The following is an 18,359-nucleotide window of genomic DNA, read 5'->3' on the forward strand; positions in this document are numbered from 1 at the left end:
CAAATGAAAAGAGTATTGAAAAGATAAACTTTTTTCAACCAATTTCCATAGACTTTGGAAAACCAATCACTCATTAAAAGACCATTGGTGTAGATCCTCTTAGACCAAGTGAAAGTTTTAAGAAAGGAAACTTTATAAATGAACACAAGGGACCGGTATGGTGCAAAATATATGATCTTTATGGTCATCACACAGATTAATGTCAAGAAAGAATCATACCAGAATCTTTCTCTATTCCATACACCACACTTTATGGTAAAGACTTTGGTTTGTATAAGAAAATGTATGAAGAGTACTAATAAAAGGGAATGCAAATCATAGATGGAACAAATAAAATCAAAAAGTTTAATGATGTGTTTGAAAAAGAAATGATGTCCATAAATAGATTGGAAAAGAAATCATACATTAAATCTCATAATTCTGACAACTCTTGTGATTCTACAGATTTAATTTGAAATGGACAGAAAAGACAAGACAAAAAAAAATTTCTTGTTGAAAAGTAGACCTGAACCAAAAGGGTTCTTGTGGAAGCCAAATGATGAAAGTCCAAAATTAGTCATCAAAAGGGAGACTGTGATTGAAGAATGCACAAGCTTAATTCCCTATTTTGGAAACTTGTTTAAATCTGTTTATGAGACAGATGATTCTTGTGAACTGGTTTATGAAGATACAAAACAAAATGCAACTTTAGCTGTTGTTGCTAACGATTTACAAGTTAGCATAGCTTGTGTTTCATCACTTAACTGATTACTTTGTTTTCAAATGTGTAAGAACAATCCACAGAAATCAATGATGTATGGTATATAGACGGTGGATGTTCCAGGAACATGACCTATGATAAAAGATCACTGGTTAATTATGATGAAAAAACCGAAGGCCCTGTTGCATTTAGAAGTGATGAAAATGGAATGAATATTTTGGGAAAAGACATCCTTACAAACGGAAAAGTTTCTTTTGATAATGTGTTTCATGTTGAAGGTCTCCAATATATCCTTTTGAGCATCTCTCAAATGTGTGATAAAGGTTATAAGGTTGGTTTTGATGAATCTCATTGTTTCATTTTGAAACCTGAGTTTTTAACTCCACCAAAAATGATAATGCCACCAAGAAATGGCAATTTGTATGAACTAAGAATGAAAGATGCTATTTCTAGAGGTGGAACTTGTTTTGTCTCTAAAGCATCTAAAAATGAATCCAACTAATGGCATAGAAAGTTATGTCATATGAATTTGAAGAATATGAACAAACTTGTCAAATGTGAACATGTCATTAGTTTACCTACAAGGGAGTTCAAGCTTGAAGACAACTGTGATTCATGTCAAAAAGGAAAACAATGTAAATCATCTCACAAAACAAAACTGATAAACTCCATTGAACAAGTTCTTGAAATGCTTCACATGGATCTCTTTGATCCTGTAAGTGCTCCAAGTACTGGCAAAAAGAAGTATTGTTCGGTGATTATAGATGACTTCTCAAGATACACTTGGGTGTATTTCCTAAATTAAAGGATGAGAGTGCTGAATAGGTCAAGAATTGTGTGACCATAATTGAGAATCAATTAGATGCAATGGCTAAGGTAATGAGAAGTGACATTGTATCTGAGTTCAAAAATGGGGTTATGACTGAATTTTTTCTAGCAAAAGGAATATTTTTACAATTCAGTGCCGGAAGAACTCCTGAACAAAACGTTTTTGTTGCAGAAAGAAGAAATAGAAAATTGATAGAGGCTGCAAGAATCATGCTTGCAGATGCTAATCTACCAGTATCATTTTGGGCAGAAGCAATTAACACTGCATACTATGTTCAGAACAGGGTCCTTCTCAATATAAGACAAAACAAAACTCTTTATGACCATTTTGGAAACTAATAAAAGTCATACGATACAACAAGCTACACTTCATCAAGCAAGGTTGTTCTTCAGTCGAGCAAGGTTTGTTTCAGAGCAGGCTCTTGACTTAACCAAGCTTAAACCAAGTAATTTGGGGGGGGGGGGGTTGCGCAAGGTTTCAATAATGATGATCTCAAGCACACTTGTAGGAAGTTAATGGAACTATACTAAAGATTTCTACGAGTAAGATTCAACCTCGAGCAAGCTATAGTACCCCAAGCACACTTATTTAGTTTGAATTAGTATTTGGCAAGAGTTTGATGAGATCAATAAGAACAAGTTTGCTCATTGGATATTCTCGAGCAGAGTTTGATTATATAATGAAGATTGAAGTCTGCTTGAAGAATATTTTCTAAGGAAAATATTCATAAGGAATAGTTTGCTCGGATAACTGTTCTAGCAAACATATGGATTACAAGGTCTACTCTATAAAGACAAAAGCTTACTCGAAGACCTATCTGACACTTGTAATAATGTTGACTACGTTTGAATATGTTTTTACAATGATCATGGTTTCTAGAATGTCTCAGGTGTGCCAATTTAAGGATATACTAGGTTATATTTATGACAACGGTGAAAAATGGCGGATTAGACTTTCTTAGCACACAAAATATCTTTGTATAGAAATTAGATGCACCAGGCATTCTACCTAGAAACCCTAAAGTTATCTTTGTATTATTGGTTAATACCAATGGAAATCTTTTGAGTCTCTTGTGTATTTGTCATCTTTGTGTTATTTTATCAACATCTTGATTACTATTGATTCCGTCTTTAGCAATCATTGGGTCTTTACATTAGCTTATTCATAAGCGTCTTGGCAACAATAAGTTGTTGGTTGCGAAGTTGATAGTGAGATAAGTTGATCCTAACAAAGAACTTTACATGTTGTATCTGTTACGTGGTTGAATATAATATGTGCCGACGAGAAATATTATTTCATAAGTTAATAAACGTAATGTAATACTTACTTGACATGATACATGTATACTTGCTACATGTATATGTAATACATGTATTATTTCATAAGTTGACATAACTTGTTAAAGAAAATAAATTAATGGTGTTTATTAAGTAGGCCATTGATGCAAAACACTTATGATAGCATTATTAACACATTAAGAATCAAGTTGGTTACTTATCAATTGGTTTTCCTTTATTTCTTCCTTTGGCCGAAATCAGACACACACAAACACTTTGGACAAGTTTTTCTCTCATTTACACACACACATAAACTTTGTTTGGAGATGAATCTAGAACAATATCAAGAAGGCTAAATTGGTTGATTTCTTTGCATAAATAAAGTAAGTGATTATTTTATGATCTATTATTCTTTTTTTCGAATTTGGGTTCAGCGAAATCTATCCAAATGGTGGTAAGAAAATGTAATCGCACTTAAAAACTGAAAGATGGAAGATTGGATCATGTTAATCATTGTTGTTTTTTTTATTTGTGGGTTGATATAAAAAAGCCTAATTGATCTAAAATTATTCTGTAATGAATGAATTAAGTATGATTTTTTGTTATGGATGATGATTAGATGGTAAGTTAGGACTAGAGGCATGTACGTTATATTATTTACATGTTTTGTATATGAAATCAGATTGCTGTTAGATTTGTTCTTGATTATTTATTATAAACCGATTTTTTATTTTGTATTATTAAGTGATTCTTGATTCTATGACATTGTACTCTGTGTCTAGTTTTCAGAAAACTATAAATGGTAATATTTAGATTTTGGATTAATATGTTTTATGATTTTACAAATCTATATGTATGAGCGACTACAAAAGATTAAAAGGTTGTAATCGGGTCTAGAATCTAAACAACATATCTTGAGTTTGACTATGTAATTTTAGTAGATTACACTTCTATAAGACTATAAATTGAGTTAGTATTCTAATATAATTGGTCTTGCATTATTTGGGTTAACATGTAATTTTAGAAGATTTTATACTCTTCATCACTAGCTGAAATAGATATGCGTACATTGCTGTATTTTATGACTTTTATAAGGAAAAAAATATATAAAAAAAACTAGTTTTGGAAACCTATGACATGTGAGATACTCTGGAAAAAGTTTAGTAATTTAACTCAGTGATCTTATGTGGTAGAAAATTGTATTTCGTTAGGTTAAATTCTGCCTTGTGAATCCAGATTTGTTATGCATGCAATACGATGACTTTGATGATCATTTGTGCTTAATTGACATTGTTGATGAGTGTAGCTTGATTTGGCAATTAGAAATTACTTCGACTAAATGATTATTCTTACTAGAAATTTTGAATTGGTGGCAGACACTTGTTAAGTTCATGATTGTTGCACGAAAAGTGAATTGGTGTTTATGCCATGCATGATTATAAACTTGTAAATGGAAATGACACTTAGAAATTATAAGTTAATATAATTAGTTACAAGTTACCAACGGGTAGCCGGGTCCACTCATTCAAATTTTGACAAACAGTCAATTTGGTTAAACATTTTGGTCAACGGTCTACAAAGTTGGACCTTGTGGTCAAAGGTCAACAAAGCTGGACCTTTTTAAAGGTCAGAAAAGGTCTAATTTAGATCAAAGTCAACATAAAGTCAAACTTCAGTAAAAGTCAAAAAAGGTCAAACTTTGGGCAAACACTATAAAACAATGGGATTGTTTAAACACTATGGGTTCTAGGAACCACTATACATTACTTACGTACTTGTACACATTTGAATACTTGTACAGAACTTCTCGCTTAGAAGTTTACTTTGTTTTTAGAATGCTTTCAAGGTGAGTTTCACGACCCTTCTCTTTTATTTTCTCCTTTTGGGGGAGAAAGCATGCTCAAACATTTTTTGATCATGTAGATTGTATTTATCAAAAGTTTAAATAGTGAACTTATAAACTGAAAGTCCTCACACACATTAAACCATTAACTAAGGTTAACTGCCGGGGTAATATTAAGTAGTGCTACTGTGTTTGACAAACCCCACCTGCACTAAAACTCAGGGTAAATACTTTTTGGGAGGCACAAACCAACATGTCAGCTTCGGTCGCAATGGACACTACCCTATTATATCATGAATACTAGCATAATTAACTAGTGATAAGACAATGCTTACATTATCAACATATTTAATAAACTTGTTTTTAGATACAAACCTGTGAACTCACCAATCATTGTGTTGATACTTTATAGTATGTCTTCCTCATGTCAATCAGGTGCACATCAAAAGTCATGATTGCATCGTGGTTGCATGGATTTTATCAATCAACCAAGCTTGTTTGGTTACATGAATTGTAGTGTCTGGAAATTTAACTAGAAACTAGTTTCTTACAACTTGTAATTGTTTTACGCCTCCACAAACGTAACTTACTCCAAAATTATATTTACTCATATTAATGAGTTTTATTAAATGAGATTTATACACTATTAAAAGGTTGTTCATTATGACACGTGGCTATATCTTAGTATGTCACACGCCTCTCGGTAAAACTCTATTACTCAAACATGTGGGTGTGACAATTTATTTAAACAAAGTGATTTCAGAATAAGTTTAATTATCCTATCCAATATTCTTCACAACCTGATACCTGGAGTTCGTTATTTTTCTAAGTTTTTACAAAATAAAGTTACTTGTTTTCCAAAGGATTTCGTAATCAAATCATTTTCAAAAGATTGCATGACATCGTTTGTCCACTCCAGTTTAATAATTAATAAATCATGAGTATGATTAGAACTTTCCACCTATTCCATGTGCGTTCAAAACCTGACTTTCCCTTACTAGTAGAGGTATTTTTTTATTTTTTTATTGACCTTTCGACATTGATCAAAATGGCGCTGTTTCCGGGGAATCAACCCGTAAAAGTGCTAGTTTAGTGTGTTTGTTTGTTTTCAGTTTTTAATTTGATTATTCTTGTCAATTTTACACGGGGTATTCATGTTTTTGTGTTTGCGGGTAATCTATCATATTTATGCATACGATGTACACAAGAAGTAAACAATCACTTCAGTGTGATCCAAAAATTGAAAAGACAGCAAAGAGAAACCGAGCAGCTCCTAAAATAGGATTAAACTTGAATTCAAAATCCGAATTATCAAAAATCAAACCTGAAAACATTAGTCAAAATAAGATAAAGACCCACCCATAAACCAAAACCAACCCGAAAATCAAGAATACCAAATCCCACATAATGACCCTTCACCACCATCCGATCAAAACCTAAACCAAAATTGAAACAGAGTGAACTGTGGTGGAAACAAAAAATGAAGACATCCACTCAACCTTCATGATGAACATTTGGCTTTTCATAATTATGAGCCCTAGAATTATCAAGGAGAACAGCGTCCTCAAGGGAAATAGGGGAATAAAAGAAGAGGTCATGCCTCACAACCGTTCAGTTAGGTAAGCCCCACGGAATCGTCGAGGACCATTAGAGTTTATAATGGATGAAAATATGTTGAATCAGGGTAATGAAAGGGTTGAAGCTTGGAACGCATGGGATGAATGGGATATTGAGTATGAAGATGAGGAAGAATATGAGAATGGGATCAGTACTACCAACAGAATCAGAATCAGTACCCACATGATAACTAAGTGCCTCATTAAAATCACCAACAACAAGCATCATAACTCAATTTAACATGGGACCACAAGTGCCTTTCTGTGAGTATGATGATGGGTCTCAAGGGCTTTTATTCCACCACCGGTTCCGGGGTTACGGGGCCATTTTATCCCACAGGTTGCAAAAAACACCCTACCCATTATTGTTCTAGTCAGAGATGGTAGAACATTCCGAGTGAGGCAAAACAGTTTGATGAGAGTACCCACTTTTCATGGAAAACTACATTGGAACCATACCTGCACTTGAGTGATTTTAACTTGATCTGTGCACTATCTCAAGTCAATGGTTTATTATGGATGAAGTAAAATTGGTGGTTTTTCAGTTCAGCTTGAAGGATGCGGTGAAGTAGTGTTTTTTATTATTACCTACAGCTAGTAGTTACATATGGCGAGATTCGGCACAACATTTTCTAGACGAGTATTACACGCTAAAGAGAACTTCAGAAGCTCGAACCGCCATTTGAAACCTTCAGCAACGGACGGGTGAGATATTTTATGAGTCTTTTTAGAGATTTAAACTATTGTTAAAGACCCGCCCCCATCATGGGATTGCCTTATGGGAATTAATCAAGGCGTTCCACGATGCTCTGTCTAATGATGATGTTCGAGACTTACAATCCACTAATAATGGATCTTTTCTAACGAATGATGAAAATGTGTATCTGAGGCATCTAGAGAGACGTGCAATAAACTCTAAGAGACAGGATAGTCAAAATGGATGGTGTAGAGGTCGGTTGTGAAAGCGGTGGATAGTACCGTGTCTAAGGATAGGATGTCGAGAATGGAAAATAGCTAGGAACAGTTAATGGCCATGGGCACAAAAGAGAAGAATCAGTCGGAAAAGACATACCTGGTTTGTGAACAGTGTGTGTAGTTAGGGTATGATGTGTCAAGTTGTGAGGCATTGTATGATGAAGAGCAGGTGAATTATGTTCATGGTGAACAAAAATACAACAATAACATGAACTCAAAAACGTACCACTGTGGCTCATAAACCACCCAAACATCAGTTATGGAAATCCAAACACTTAGCAAAACCTGAACTTTCAGGGTAGTTATTAGAAAACAGGCTATTAGTCAAATTAAAGGCAGTATGGGAATGGATCTGGTAATAATCATAGTGGGTATAACCAGAGAGACTCTGGGGGTACAATAAAGGCTATCAAGAGAGTTATCAACACGACCAAGGAAATTCAAGTGGTAATAAAGAGGAGTCAATCAAGCATGTCATGGATTTCTTAAAACAAATGAAGGCAGATCAAAAGGCTCCGAATAAAAGTGTTAATAGAAGGTTAGAGCTCCAGGAGAAAGCAAATGGCTCAAGGGAAAAACAAATAAAGTCAGTTAGCTTAAGAGACGACGAGTTTGAAAAGAAATCTTTCCAAGATACAAAGTGATACTTTAAAGAACCCCAGCCATCAGGGTAGGATTTCATCGAATGGTAAAAAAAGCATGTAAGTTCCATCACAATTGAAGATAATGGGGTGAACAACGCATTTGAAGAATTTGAAACTGGTGCACCACTCATTCACATTCAGGTTGGCGCGTTTAAGATGACCAAGGCATTAGTTGATTATGGTGCGAGTGTAAGTGTGCTACCGGGCAGTTTGTATGACCGGTTTGATTTTGGGCATATAGAATAGGTTGGCATCACCTTGGTGTTAGCTGATTTTACTCAAAGACGGCCCCGGGGGAAGCAGGTTGGTGTTGCGGTAAAGGTTGTTGTTTTTACTATGTTGAAGACTTTCTTGTTCTTGATTATGCACTAGCTGAGAAGGATGAAAAACCTATGGTGTTACTGGGGAGATCATTTTTAGCGACATTAAATTATAAAATTAACCACCGAGATGGAACAATATGCATGAATTCGGTAACCATAAGCTAATTTTGTAAATATTTTCAAATTCATATGATTATTCTTTAGAAAATAAATATTTTAGGTCATGTGTTACTAACATGTGTCTTCCTCGTATGAACGAGGATGACACCAAACAGGAGGATTGTGTGTTTGAAATGTCAAAGAGAATGAAGGAGAAAGAGGTGTTGAATACCGTAGAGATTCTGATTGGGGACTTGTCAAGTTCAAATAACGAAACCAAGATTGTTATAAAAACATATGTTAGCAAGGAGAAGGTGGGAACTAGTAAGAAGAAACCACCAAGGAAGGAGAAAGTAAAGAAGCCACCTGGATTCGAGAATAAACAAAGAATGTTGGCATGCTTTGGGCCAAGGTGGAATATTATATAAATACCAAAAACCAACATGTCGTTGTCTCACTATTCATGAACTACACCACTTATTCTTTTGCGCGTGTGTAGATGGTAAGATTCGGTTGCAATTTATCTATTGGTATATTATTATTAAAACTACGTGTTTTGTTTTCCATCGTTACTCTTCTCCTTTGTCACTCGCATCATTAAATCACATCCACAACCACACCGCTTCCATCTTTCTTCTTATAATTCCACTGAAGGTGAATTGTTGAATCCGGGGTACCAAGTAATTAGATTATGTTATTAGGGTTTCAGTCATGTTTTGTGTTTATCTTAAAAGGAAACTGTTGTTTGATTTATCCCTTTACGTTCGTTGAAATTTATGTGTTTTTCAGGGTTCTTCTTTCCACTCGAACTTGAATTGCTGAATTTGTGGTTCCAGAAAAGCAGGTTATCTTTTTAGGGTTTTAATTACATGTTAATTTGTTATTGTTTATATAAAAGACGAATCGTTGCTAGCTTTATCTGTTACCTGATTTTTTTATTAATACCGTACATAGTGTTTATCTGAAACTTGAGCTGTTGTTTGCTTTATTCTCTTCTTGGTTTTGTTTTATTGCTTTGTGTTTATCAGATTTTGGTAAATGTGTGAAGGATATTGTTTCATGTTCGCATCACAATACAGCTTCCTTTTGATTTCAGAACGACATAAATTGCTTGATTTTGATTAATTGTTTTGGGTTTATCTGATTTAGGAAAGTCTAAGAATTTGGTAGAAAATTTAAAACCATTCATCAAAACAAATTTTTAATGATGGAAATAAAAGAATAATAAACAAATTTGGTCGGAAAGTTCAAGATAAAAAAAGATATTTCATTTTGAGTAATATTACTCTTGAAACCTAGGTTAGAACTACGTTATCTCAATAACTTAATATTTACAATTAATTAATTATACATATTAGAAATAACCAAAATAAAAAATAGTATCTACACAGAAGTTTACATGTACTAACAACTAAATTAACCGCACTGCATCAATAACTTTAAGTAGCACCTCAAAAGCACTAAACAACTCAATTTTGATTGTACGCAAATTCCATTTGGTAATCTTACTTATTGTTATAGAGGTCTATATATATATATATATATATATATATATATATATATATATATATATATATATATATATATATATGAGCGTTAGCTAATCAACTATATTGTTTTTTAATACTTTATTTTACTTCAAATCATTAACTTTTTATTTTGTTGCAATTCGTAGATAGGATAATATAAGTGGAGGCACAGCCGGTGTAGAAAGAAAAGGAGGATATAAGAAAATGTCATTGTTTGTGATCTATTGTGGTAAGCATGTTTAGGTTATTATATTCATTTAGTAATTCTATTTACTGTTCCATTTTGATTGTTTCAATCTTAATTTCTGCACGAAGATTGCTTTAAAGTATGTTTGTTGACAGTGGGTACTTTTGTTGATAATGATTATATCTAGGTATGTTTCTTATTCTATATATATCTCTCTCTCTATATATATATTCACATATATATATAACGCAAGTCTGAGTACCGCCACAACACGTGGGTAGGCTAATTAGGTGGTTGAAAGTTGGATCGCGCTGTGAAGCGCAGGGCAAAAATACTAGTTATAGATAATTTACTACTTTGTTGTAGATGTAAGAAGAGTGAGGTGGAGGAAGGTAAGCACTCCATCAGACCACTAAAACAGCATAATGACGTAACAGTCTGCTTGATGAGCTTAACAAAAACTTAGTGCTGATCGGGAGGCAACCCGGCCTTTATTTTATTATGTTTAATTTTTCTTTATTTTTTTCTTTTTTTGTGTGTTAAGTTTTGTTTTCTGTATAGCAGTCATAGTAAACCCTAAGTGTGGGAAAATTCATGGTGGTCTAGTCAAGATTCGGTGGAGCATATATTGTCACATCATAGTTCAAGGAGTGCTTGTCAAGGTTGCAAAGTACTCATTAGCATGACCCATTTGAAAAGACATATTTGAATCAGGTGCATGTGTTTCTTTCTTTTACTATAGTTGTTAAATTATTTTAGTTCACTTGTACCACACTCGATTATTAAACGAAAAAATACATCGGGGACAATATAAATTTTAAGTGTGGTGATGCGGGACAGCGAAGTTGAGTGTAAAAGAAAATGGGGAAAAATAGTGAAAAAAATGTCCTGAATTTTAATATTTTTTGCAAAACAATGGAAAATGATAGAAAAAATGGGAATTGTTTTTCAAAACTAGTATATGTATGAGACAATTATAATAAAACAGAAACACAATTAACTTGAGATGTGTTGGTAGGCTCATCCGATAATGAAAGGATTATAAAAATCTAATAATGCATATCAAATTAAATCATTAAGTCTTGTGGGTTCTCATCTTATAAAATAGAGAGAAACTGAAATGTCTATTGTAATGAATGAGCACCACTATTAGTACACGTTTTGATCGTCTCGGTCTTTGTATGTCAATCGGTCTTAGTTATAAAGTATATGGGGTGTTGCGGTAAATGTACTAAGTACATTACTTAATGTAAGGCACATTAGTTAGAGTAGATAACAATGAATGTGTCTATACGTGTTTTTTTGGCTCAATCGTTAGACTTACTAACGAATGAGGATCACGAACGTGTTTATTCGTTATTCAAAGGTATTAGAGGTAACGTATGATGACGAATGAAGCTCATTCCTTATGGCTTGTATAACGAATGAGTTCATCGTCTATATATACTTGTAAAGTATTGAAGTAATGAACAATTATCATTGTCAATCGTTTAAGCATTGGTATATTGTCCAAATAACCTCTCAACACACACAATATACCTACAAAAGTAATGCTAATCGTATATCACATCAACGACTAGATTCGTAACTATATTGATGTTATTAATCAATAGTATATTGGTTTCACTAGTGGTATCAAAGCTCGTGTCAGATTCATTAACGATTTGAAAGTGTTTTTGAATCAATTAACGTCGTAATTGATTGTTAAGTGTAATGAACTTGAATTCAAGAGTTTAGGAACCGTAAATTGATCAATTATTCACTGGAAACATGATAATTGATGTCAATTTGTTGTTCAGAGTGTTCATAATTCGTAGTAGTTTAATTGAATTAGTTTGGGTTAATTCAAGAGAATTTAAGGTTTAAGTGTTTAGTGGGAACAGAGTGTTAAATTGACTTATTTAGGTCAAAATTGAGTGTGTTTGGATTTGAGTTTGAGGTTCGGATTGGTTTTATTATGTTCAGATTGTGTGGATGAGTGTTTAGAGTGTTTTTTTGTGGATTTTGGTTGAGTTTTGGACAAGAAATACGTGATTAAGTGTGGTCTGGATTTGGTATGGTATTGGTTTGAATATGGTAAATTGATGAAGATTTGAACGTTTGAATGTACATTCGTTACATGATGAATGCCTATTCTTCATTCTTAACTTCCCATTTGTGAAATGGTTGTAACCATTTATGCCAGCTGTCGTTCTGATCTATCAACCCATTCGTCATAATAGTGCCATATTTGTGCATTTAAAACCTCATTCGTGATATATTTCATTCGCTATTTTTCATCTGTGTGATCATTTGTCATTGGTCATTTGTTTAAATAGTAACATTCTTTATATCAGTATTCCTTACCCAAAACATACTTCATACTCATTCGTTACCCAATCAATCTCATTCGTTCTTAAAGTAATTCCCCATCTTTACCTTAATTTTCATATATTGATAGTTTCATTCCACAACATTCGAAGTTAACAATTTCACCATAAACTTTTAAAGATGGCTAATTTCTATGCCTTAGTTTCCTAAACCGTGATCATGCAACAGATGTTACACTTGGATGTTGAGATCGTGTCTCATATCAAATGCCCTGGACTGATGAAGTTGAGTGATTTTTCAAAATGGGAACCAAGATTTCGAGCACACTTGGTGATTGTACTCGTAGTCTAGATAATGTGTATACTCCTCCAATGCTTGGTGATCCTACTACGAGCTATACTGAGAAACCTTTTGAATCTTATTCAAATAATGAAAAGAAAGCTTTGGAAATTTAGACAAAGGCTTACTCAACTTTGATGATGGCATTACCTGAGAATATTTTTCATCAAGTGGAAACTATCAAAATTTGTGTTGCATTTTTTTTAGCACTTGAGAACAAAACGTATGGGAAATACTCGGGAAAGTAAGAAAGTCATGTTCAAGTTTCAGTCTAGAAACTTTTGCTTGTTGAAAGGGGGAACTGTTGAGGAGATGTTGACGAGGTTTTGCCACTTAATTGCTGAAATGGCAAATCTGACTATGGAACCTAGTCAATTTGAACAGATTGATACTGTCAAGAATTATTTACGACCAGTCTCCCTAATGGAATGTTTAACCGATCACCAAGTTCATATTCTACTTTCCTATTGGTATTGAAAGAGAATAACTTTTTCAAGAATGAAGATCTAACTACTATGGGTTTCATGCCGAAGATTGAAGAAAGGGAATATGACTTGAGATATCAAAACTCTTCTAAGGATAATCTAGACCGTACGTTGTATGGTGCTCCTCTACCCATTAGTAGCAATTCAGTTCCTATCATTGCTTTCTATTCACAAAACAACCAAGAAATTCCACAAGGTGGAGATTCCATGCCTAATGTATGTTTAATGGCTTCTAGTTCAAGTAATCCTTCTGCCGGGTCATTAATTCATTTGCTGGGACATGTTCTCAAATTCCTCAACCACCACAAGTAAACATAAAAGAAGGAGAACAACATTTTTCTTTCTTGAATGCTTTCATAATGTATTATGAACAACTGGTTGGTGGAAAAAATTCTACGAGTGAATTGACTGATGAAAACTATGACCAGATTGATTCAGATAATTTGGAATTAATGGAATTATAGTGGAATATGGTTATGATCGTGAGAAAGTGAAGAAGTTTATGCATAAAATGGGGAAAGACTTGCTTACCTTGAAGAAGAGGGTTGGACTCATAAGTTAAAGGTTAGATGTTATAACTGTTAGGATTATGGTCATTTTGCTGAAGAATATAACAAGCCAAAGAAATAATATTCGGAACACCAAATTCAAAATAGAAATGCAAGTAAGAAGTATACTCATACAAAAGATAAGTCTTCTTATATGCGTAAAGTGGTATATAAAAATTTAACAAATAATGACCAAGCACAACGAGTAATAAAAACCTAGAATACCCTAAACCAAACCACTAGCAACAGACAAGTGAACCTATCGGGTGTAGTATAGCTATGGGAAGACCGGGAATATCGAATCATAGAGACACTAATTTAAATAACGAGACTAGTTCTAAAAGCTAATTTAAAATAATAATTAAGAAAATATATAGTTTTGGATTTTTATTTATTTTATTTTAAAAACTAATAATTAATTAAACTAATTACTTGATTAAATTAAAGTAAACTAGAAAATTAAATTACCGAATAAAAACTTTAGCAAATTCAAATGAGAGCAAGAGTTACCTAGGCAAGGAATCTGAATTGTGACGACTCGGGCTTTTATCGGTTACGGGAAAAATGCTAAGAGAGCCGGGAATCTAAAGGTATGAAGCTCTAGGAAACTTAATGGATCCTTAATCACTCTCAATGTGTCACTTAAAAAGAAATCTTAGAGACAATGTAAAAACACCGGCTTATTGGTTCACCTGTCAGCTCACCAACTATGATTAATTACCCTATAAAACAGCTAACCCGTCGGTTTCACTATCTCAATGCACCTAAGTACACGGGGTGGTTTTTGAACAGTCTAAAGGACACGGGTAAACAGTGAAATTAAGGCAAAAATAGGCAAACCTCCTGTCAGATAATTTAACCTAAAACCCCAACAACGCAGACTAACCCGACAACTTATCACCCGTCGGATATTTAAGCTAGTAAGAATATAAACTGTTAATAATGTGCCAAAAATCAGTTTCTATGGTAAATGAGCTCAATAAACCATAAACAAGTTGCAAACACACAGTAAACAACCCTAACATGCAACCTATAATTGAAAGACAATCAATAAAGTAACATGTGAAACATTAATTTAGACACAAATTAAAGATAAATACGCATGAGACACATCCAATAAATATGATCAAAACTTTTAATTAATCAAAATCCCAAAGACAAAACCCGAAAACCGACTAGTCCAAAACAGTCAACAAAACATCATCACAAGCCTAGATAACTAAAAGAGTTTAGCCAATAATCATGTTCAAAACAATAAAATATATAAGTTCAATAATATAGGTCATAATAAAGATAATAAAATCAAACCAATCTTGAAGTAGATGTGAACCCAGACACGAAACCGCTTCCTTTTCTCGTCTTTCTTGCGTGTGAACAGAAGTACTAAAGCACCAAAAATTAAATATTATTGATATGTTGTAGCTGTTGTTGCTCTCGTGGAGTCCAAGACCACCTCCACAAAGATTTAATAATAATAATTTTTATATTGTTGCTGTGTGGTTTTCGGCTCCCCTTCCAAGAATCAAAACAATGATTCTTTTTGTGTTCTCTGACTTGTTGCCCTCACAAGGAGATTAATAACGTATTTCGTCTGTTGTGCTGCTGTCCCTCTCGTCCAAGCACCAATGAAATAATAATAACAAGATGTGACGGCAGCTCTTGCTTCTCTTACTTAAAATCCCTCCAAAACCCACGTAGGGTTTTTTTATAATCTCATTATTTATATCAAATTTTGCAAATTTGTTTTCCAGGAAATCTCAACAAAAGGCCCACCAAATTTAAAGTCTGCAGCCTATAGCTCGATTTGAATTATAATTTATGTTTAGTCAAGTTAAATTATAGCCACTTTGTTCTAACTTCACCATTCGTTCCACATAGACCCACTATGAGATTGTGTAGGTCCATACCAAATTAAATTAAGCCTTATAGCCCACCAATCGTTTATACTTCTGTGCATCCAAGAAAATTATATATGTCGCCAACGTATTCTGCCAATTTGTGACATATAATTAGTATCCACACAATAATTTAACATTTTAAATTAAAATATATAACTTATACGTAAATCATGTGTGATGTAACAAGCAACTACATATATCTCTTTTTTTAGTTGATTTACTAGTTTTGACTCGTTGTTTCTTAAAACCATGAAACTCACATATGAACCAATTATGAATAATATTTAATAAAACATGGCTCAAAAGTATTTAAAAGTATAAGAAATATTCATAAAAATATATATATAATTTAGACCACATCAAATATCCCCACACTTAAACCTTTTTCGTCCTCGAAAATATATAATGCAATGGAATCATAATTCAAAATCGATCTTTAAAACACATAGGTTATCTTTTAAGCATAGATAAACGCAAAAACCGCGATTACCGATATTGTTGTCCACTTAAACCCAGCCACCAGCCTCTCAAGCCCCCAATCGCATTAAGAATTTACAGTTCAAAAGCTACGGCTACACCTACCCCATCTCAGACAAAGAGAGCTAGAAGAACTAGAGTCGAAGCAGACTGGTTTGACAAATCACCATAAGCCAAGGACTTGTTGATGGTACTAATTAGATGCACTCAATGAAATTTGATGGAGGAATGGTCATATGGAGGTCGTACGAGCAATTCTTAAATATTATTGGACTTTGTCCTATAAATCCCTAATTTGATATTTATTGACTAAGAACCTTCGATCCCCAATAGTGTATCCTCAGAGTCACTATCCCATTGGTAACACGTAAACTCTAAGTCCCGTATAGTATGTGCATCTTTGGTCTCTTTTTCTATTTTTTTTTTAGAATGCTTCTTTGGCATTTTTCATTACATAACTTTCTCACTTCATTTGCTTTTCGGACCAACTTTTGGAAATACATTTTCAAAACAAACTATTTTTTTTATTTTTTTTTCTATATTTTTTTCTTTTTTTATATCACCCTAAATATATAATTATTTTCTACGCTCGTAAAAAGATGGACATGTGGTGGTGTGCTGGTTTGAGTGCATCTAAGTCTTACCATCTCAAAGTTTTTAGATTATGGTAATCCTCCTTAAGCATCGAAATTCGGTTTTCACCATTTTTTCAAATTATTAAATATATAAAATATGCTAAAGAGGACTATCAAAGCTAGTTGAGCCTATCGACACATCCCAAATTAAGTGCGCTATCTGTTATGTAATCTCATATATAGTAGTAGTTTTAAAAGATCAACCTTAAACAATAATATCATTTTCCATTATACGCAAAATAAATTTTCGGGACATTTTTTTTTTAAAGTTTTTAAGTTTTTCAATTTTTTTTATTTTTTTATATAACTTCTTTTTTCTTTTCTTTTTTTCGTTTTTTATTTTTAACTATTTTTTTGAATTTTTTTGAATTTTTTATAAAAATCTAAAAACGTCAGTTTCCAATCCCCACACTTAAATTTCGCATTGTCCTCAATGGGAGACAAGAAAAAGACAAAAATAAAGCAGAAATAAAATAAAATGAAATAAAACAAAGCATAAAGAAAATGGAACAGACTCCCCTGGTAATATGGCAGTGATTTGCGTACGTCATGTTCCAATAAAGCGACCGTATAGCATTTCATTTGCGGCCGCAACTTTTAAGTACCCTCTACAATCAAATAAGCTCAGAACGCCCCCGTCTGAATGGAGATTGAGTACGTATGAGAGTATCCAAACCTGCAAACAAAGCTCAAAGCACCCAAAGCAGACATCAAACAGACTCTAAAAACTTAAACTGACTCAAAAAAACAAAAATAAAATAAAGCAAATAAAAATTATACAAACTCTAGACTCGGGTATTTCCCGAGGCCTATCCCTATCAAGCAGTCAAAGTATGGATGTCGAGGGGAAATACATCTTCCTCGACCGAATCAGCCTGCCCACCGATATAATGTTTTAACCTATGGTCGTTCACCTTCCACGCTCTCCCCTCATGATCAACTAACTCAACTGCACCGTGCGGGAATGCCGCCTTCATCGTATACGGACCAACCCATCTCGATCTAAGCTTACCTGGAAATAACTTCAGACGGGAATTATAAACCAACACACGATCCCCACACTTGAAATCTTTCACTTTCCTCAACTTTCGATCGTGTAAAGCCTTCGTACGCTCCTTATAACTCCATGATCTCGCATACGCCTCATCTCTCAGGCCCTCTACCTCATGAATTTGGAGATACCGGTTTTTCGCAGCTTGGGTCAGGTCAAGATTAACGGATCTCAACGCCCAATATGCTCTATGCTCTAACTCCACTGGTAAATGACACGCTTTGCCATAAACCATCCTAAAAGGTGTGGTCCCAATAGGCGTCTTAAACACTGTACGGAAAGCCCAAAGTGCATCATCCAACTTGTCGGACCAGTCCTTTCGGTTCTTGCCGACAGTTTTCTCCAAAATTCGTTTCACTCCTCAGTTTGCATTCTCCACTTGACAGCTCGTCTGTGGATGATAAGAGGTGGACAACCGATGGGTGACCCCATACAGTGCCAACGCCTTCTCCATCTGGGCATTACAGAAATGTGTGCCCCTATCACTGGTCAAGGCCTTGGAGTACCAAACCGACTAAACAACCTCTTCAAGAATCCCACTACAACTCGGGTGTCGTTAGTGGGCAAGGCTTGAGCCTCACCCACTTGGAAACG

At 34.0% G+C, this 18,359-nt stretch overlaps 1 protein-coding gene across 1 annotated transcript; it reads right to left on the reverse strand.

Moving 5' to 3' along the window:
- Window positions 1–17,532: 17,532 nt before the first annotated feature.
- LOC143598624 (uncharacterized) lies at window positions 17,533–18,000 on the reverse strand. Its single transcript, XM_077076791.1, has one exon. It carries the CDS (start codon window positions 17,998–18,000, stop codon window positions 17,533–17,535), a length of 468 nt encoding a protein of 155 aa, XP_076932906.1.
- Window positions 18,001–18,359: the final 359 nt, after the last annotated feature.

This window comes from Bidens hawaiensis, unplaced genomic scaffold, assembly GCF_021521415.1.
Source record: "Bidens hawaiensis isolate Kalapana, Puna unplaced genomic scaffold, B.hawaiensis_p1.1 tig00050596_1, whole genome shotgun sequence".
Lineage (NCBI taxonomy): Eukaryota > Viridiplantae > Streptophyta > Magnoliopsida > Asterales > Asteraceae > Bidens > Bidens hawaiensis.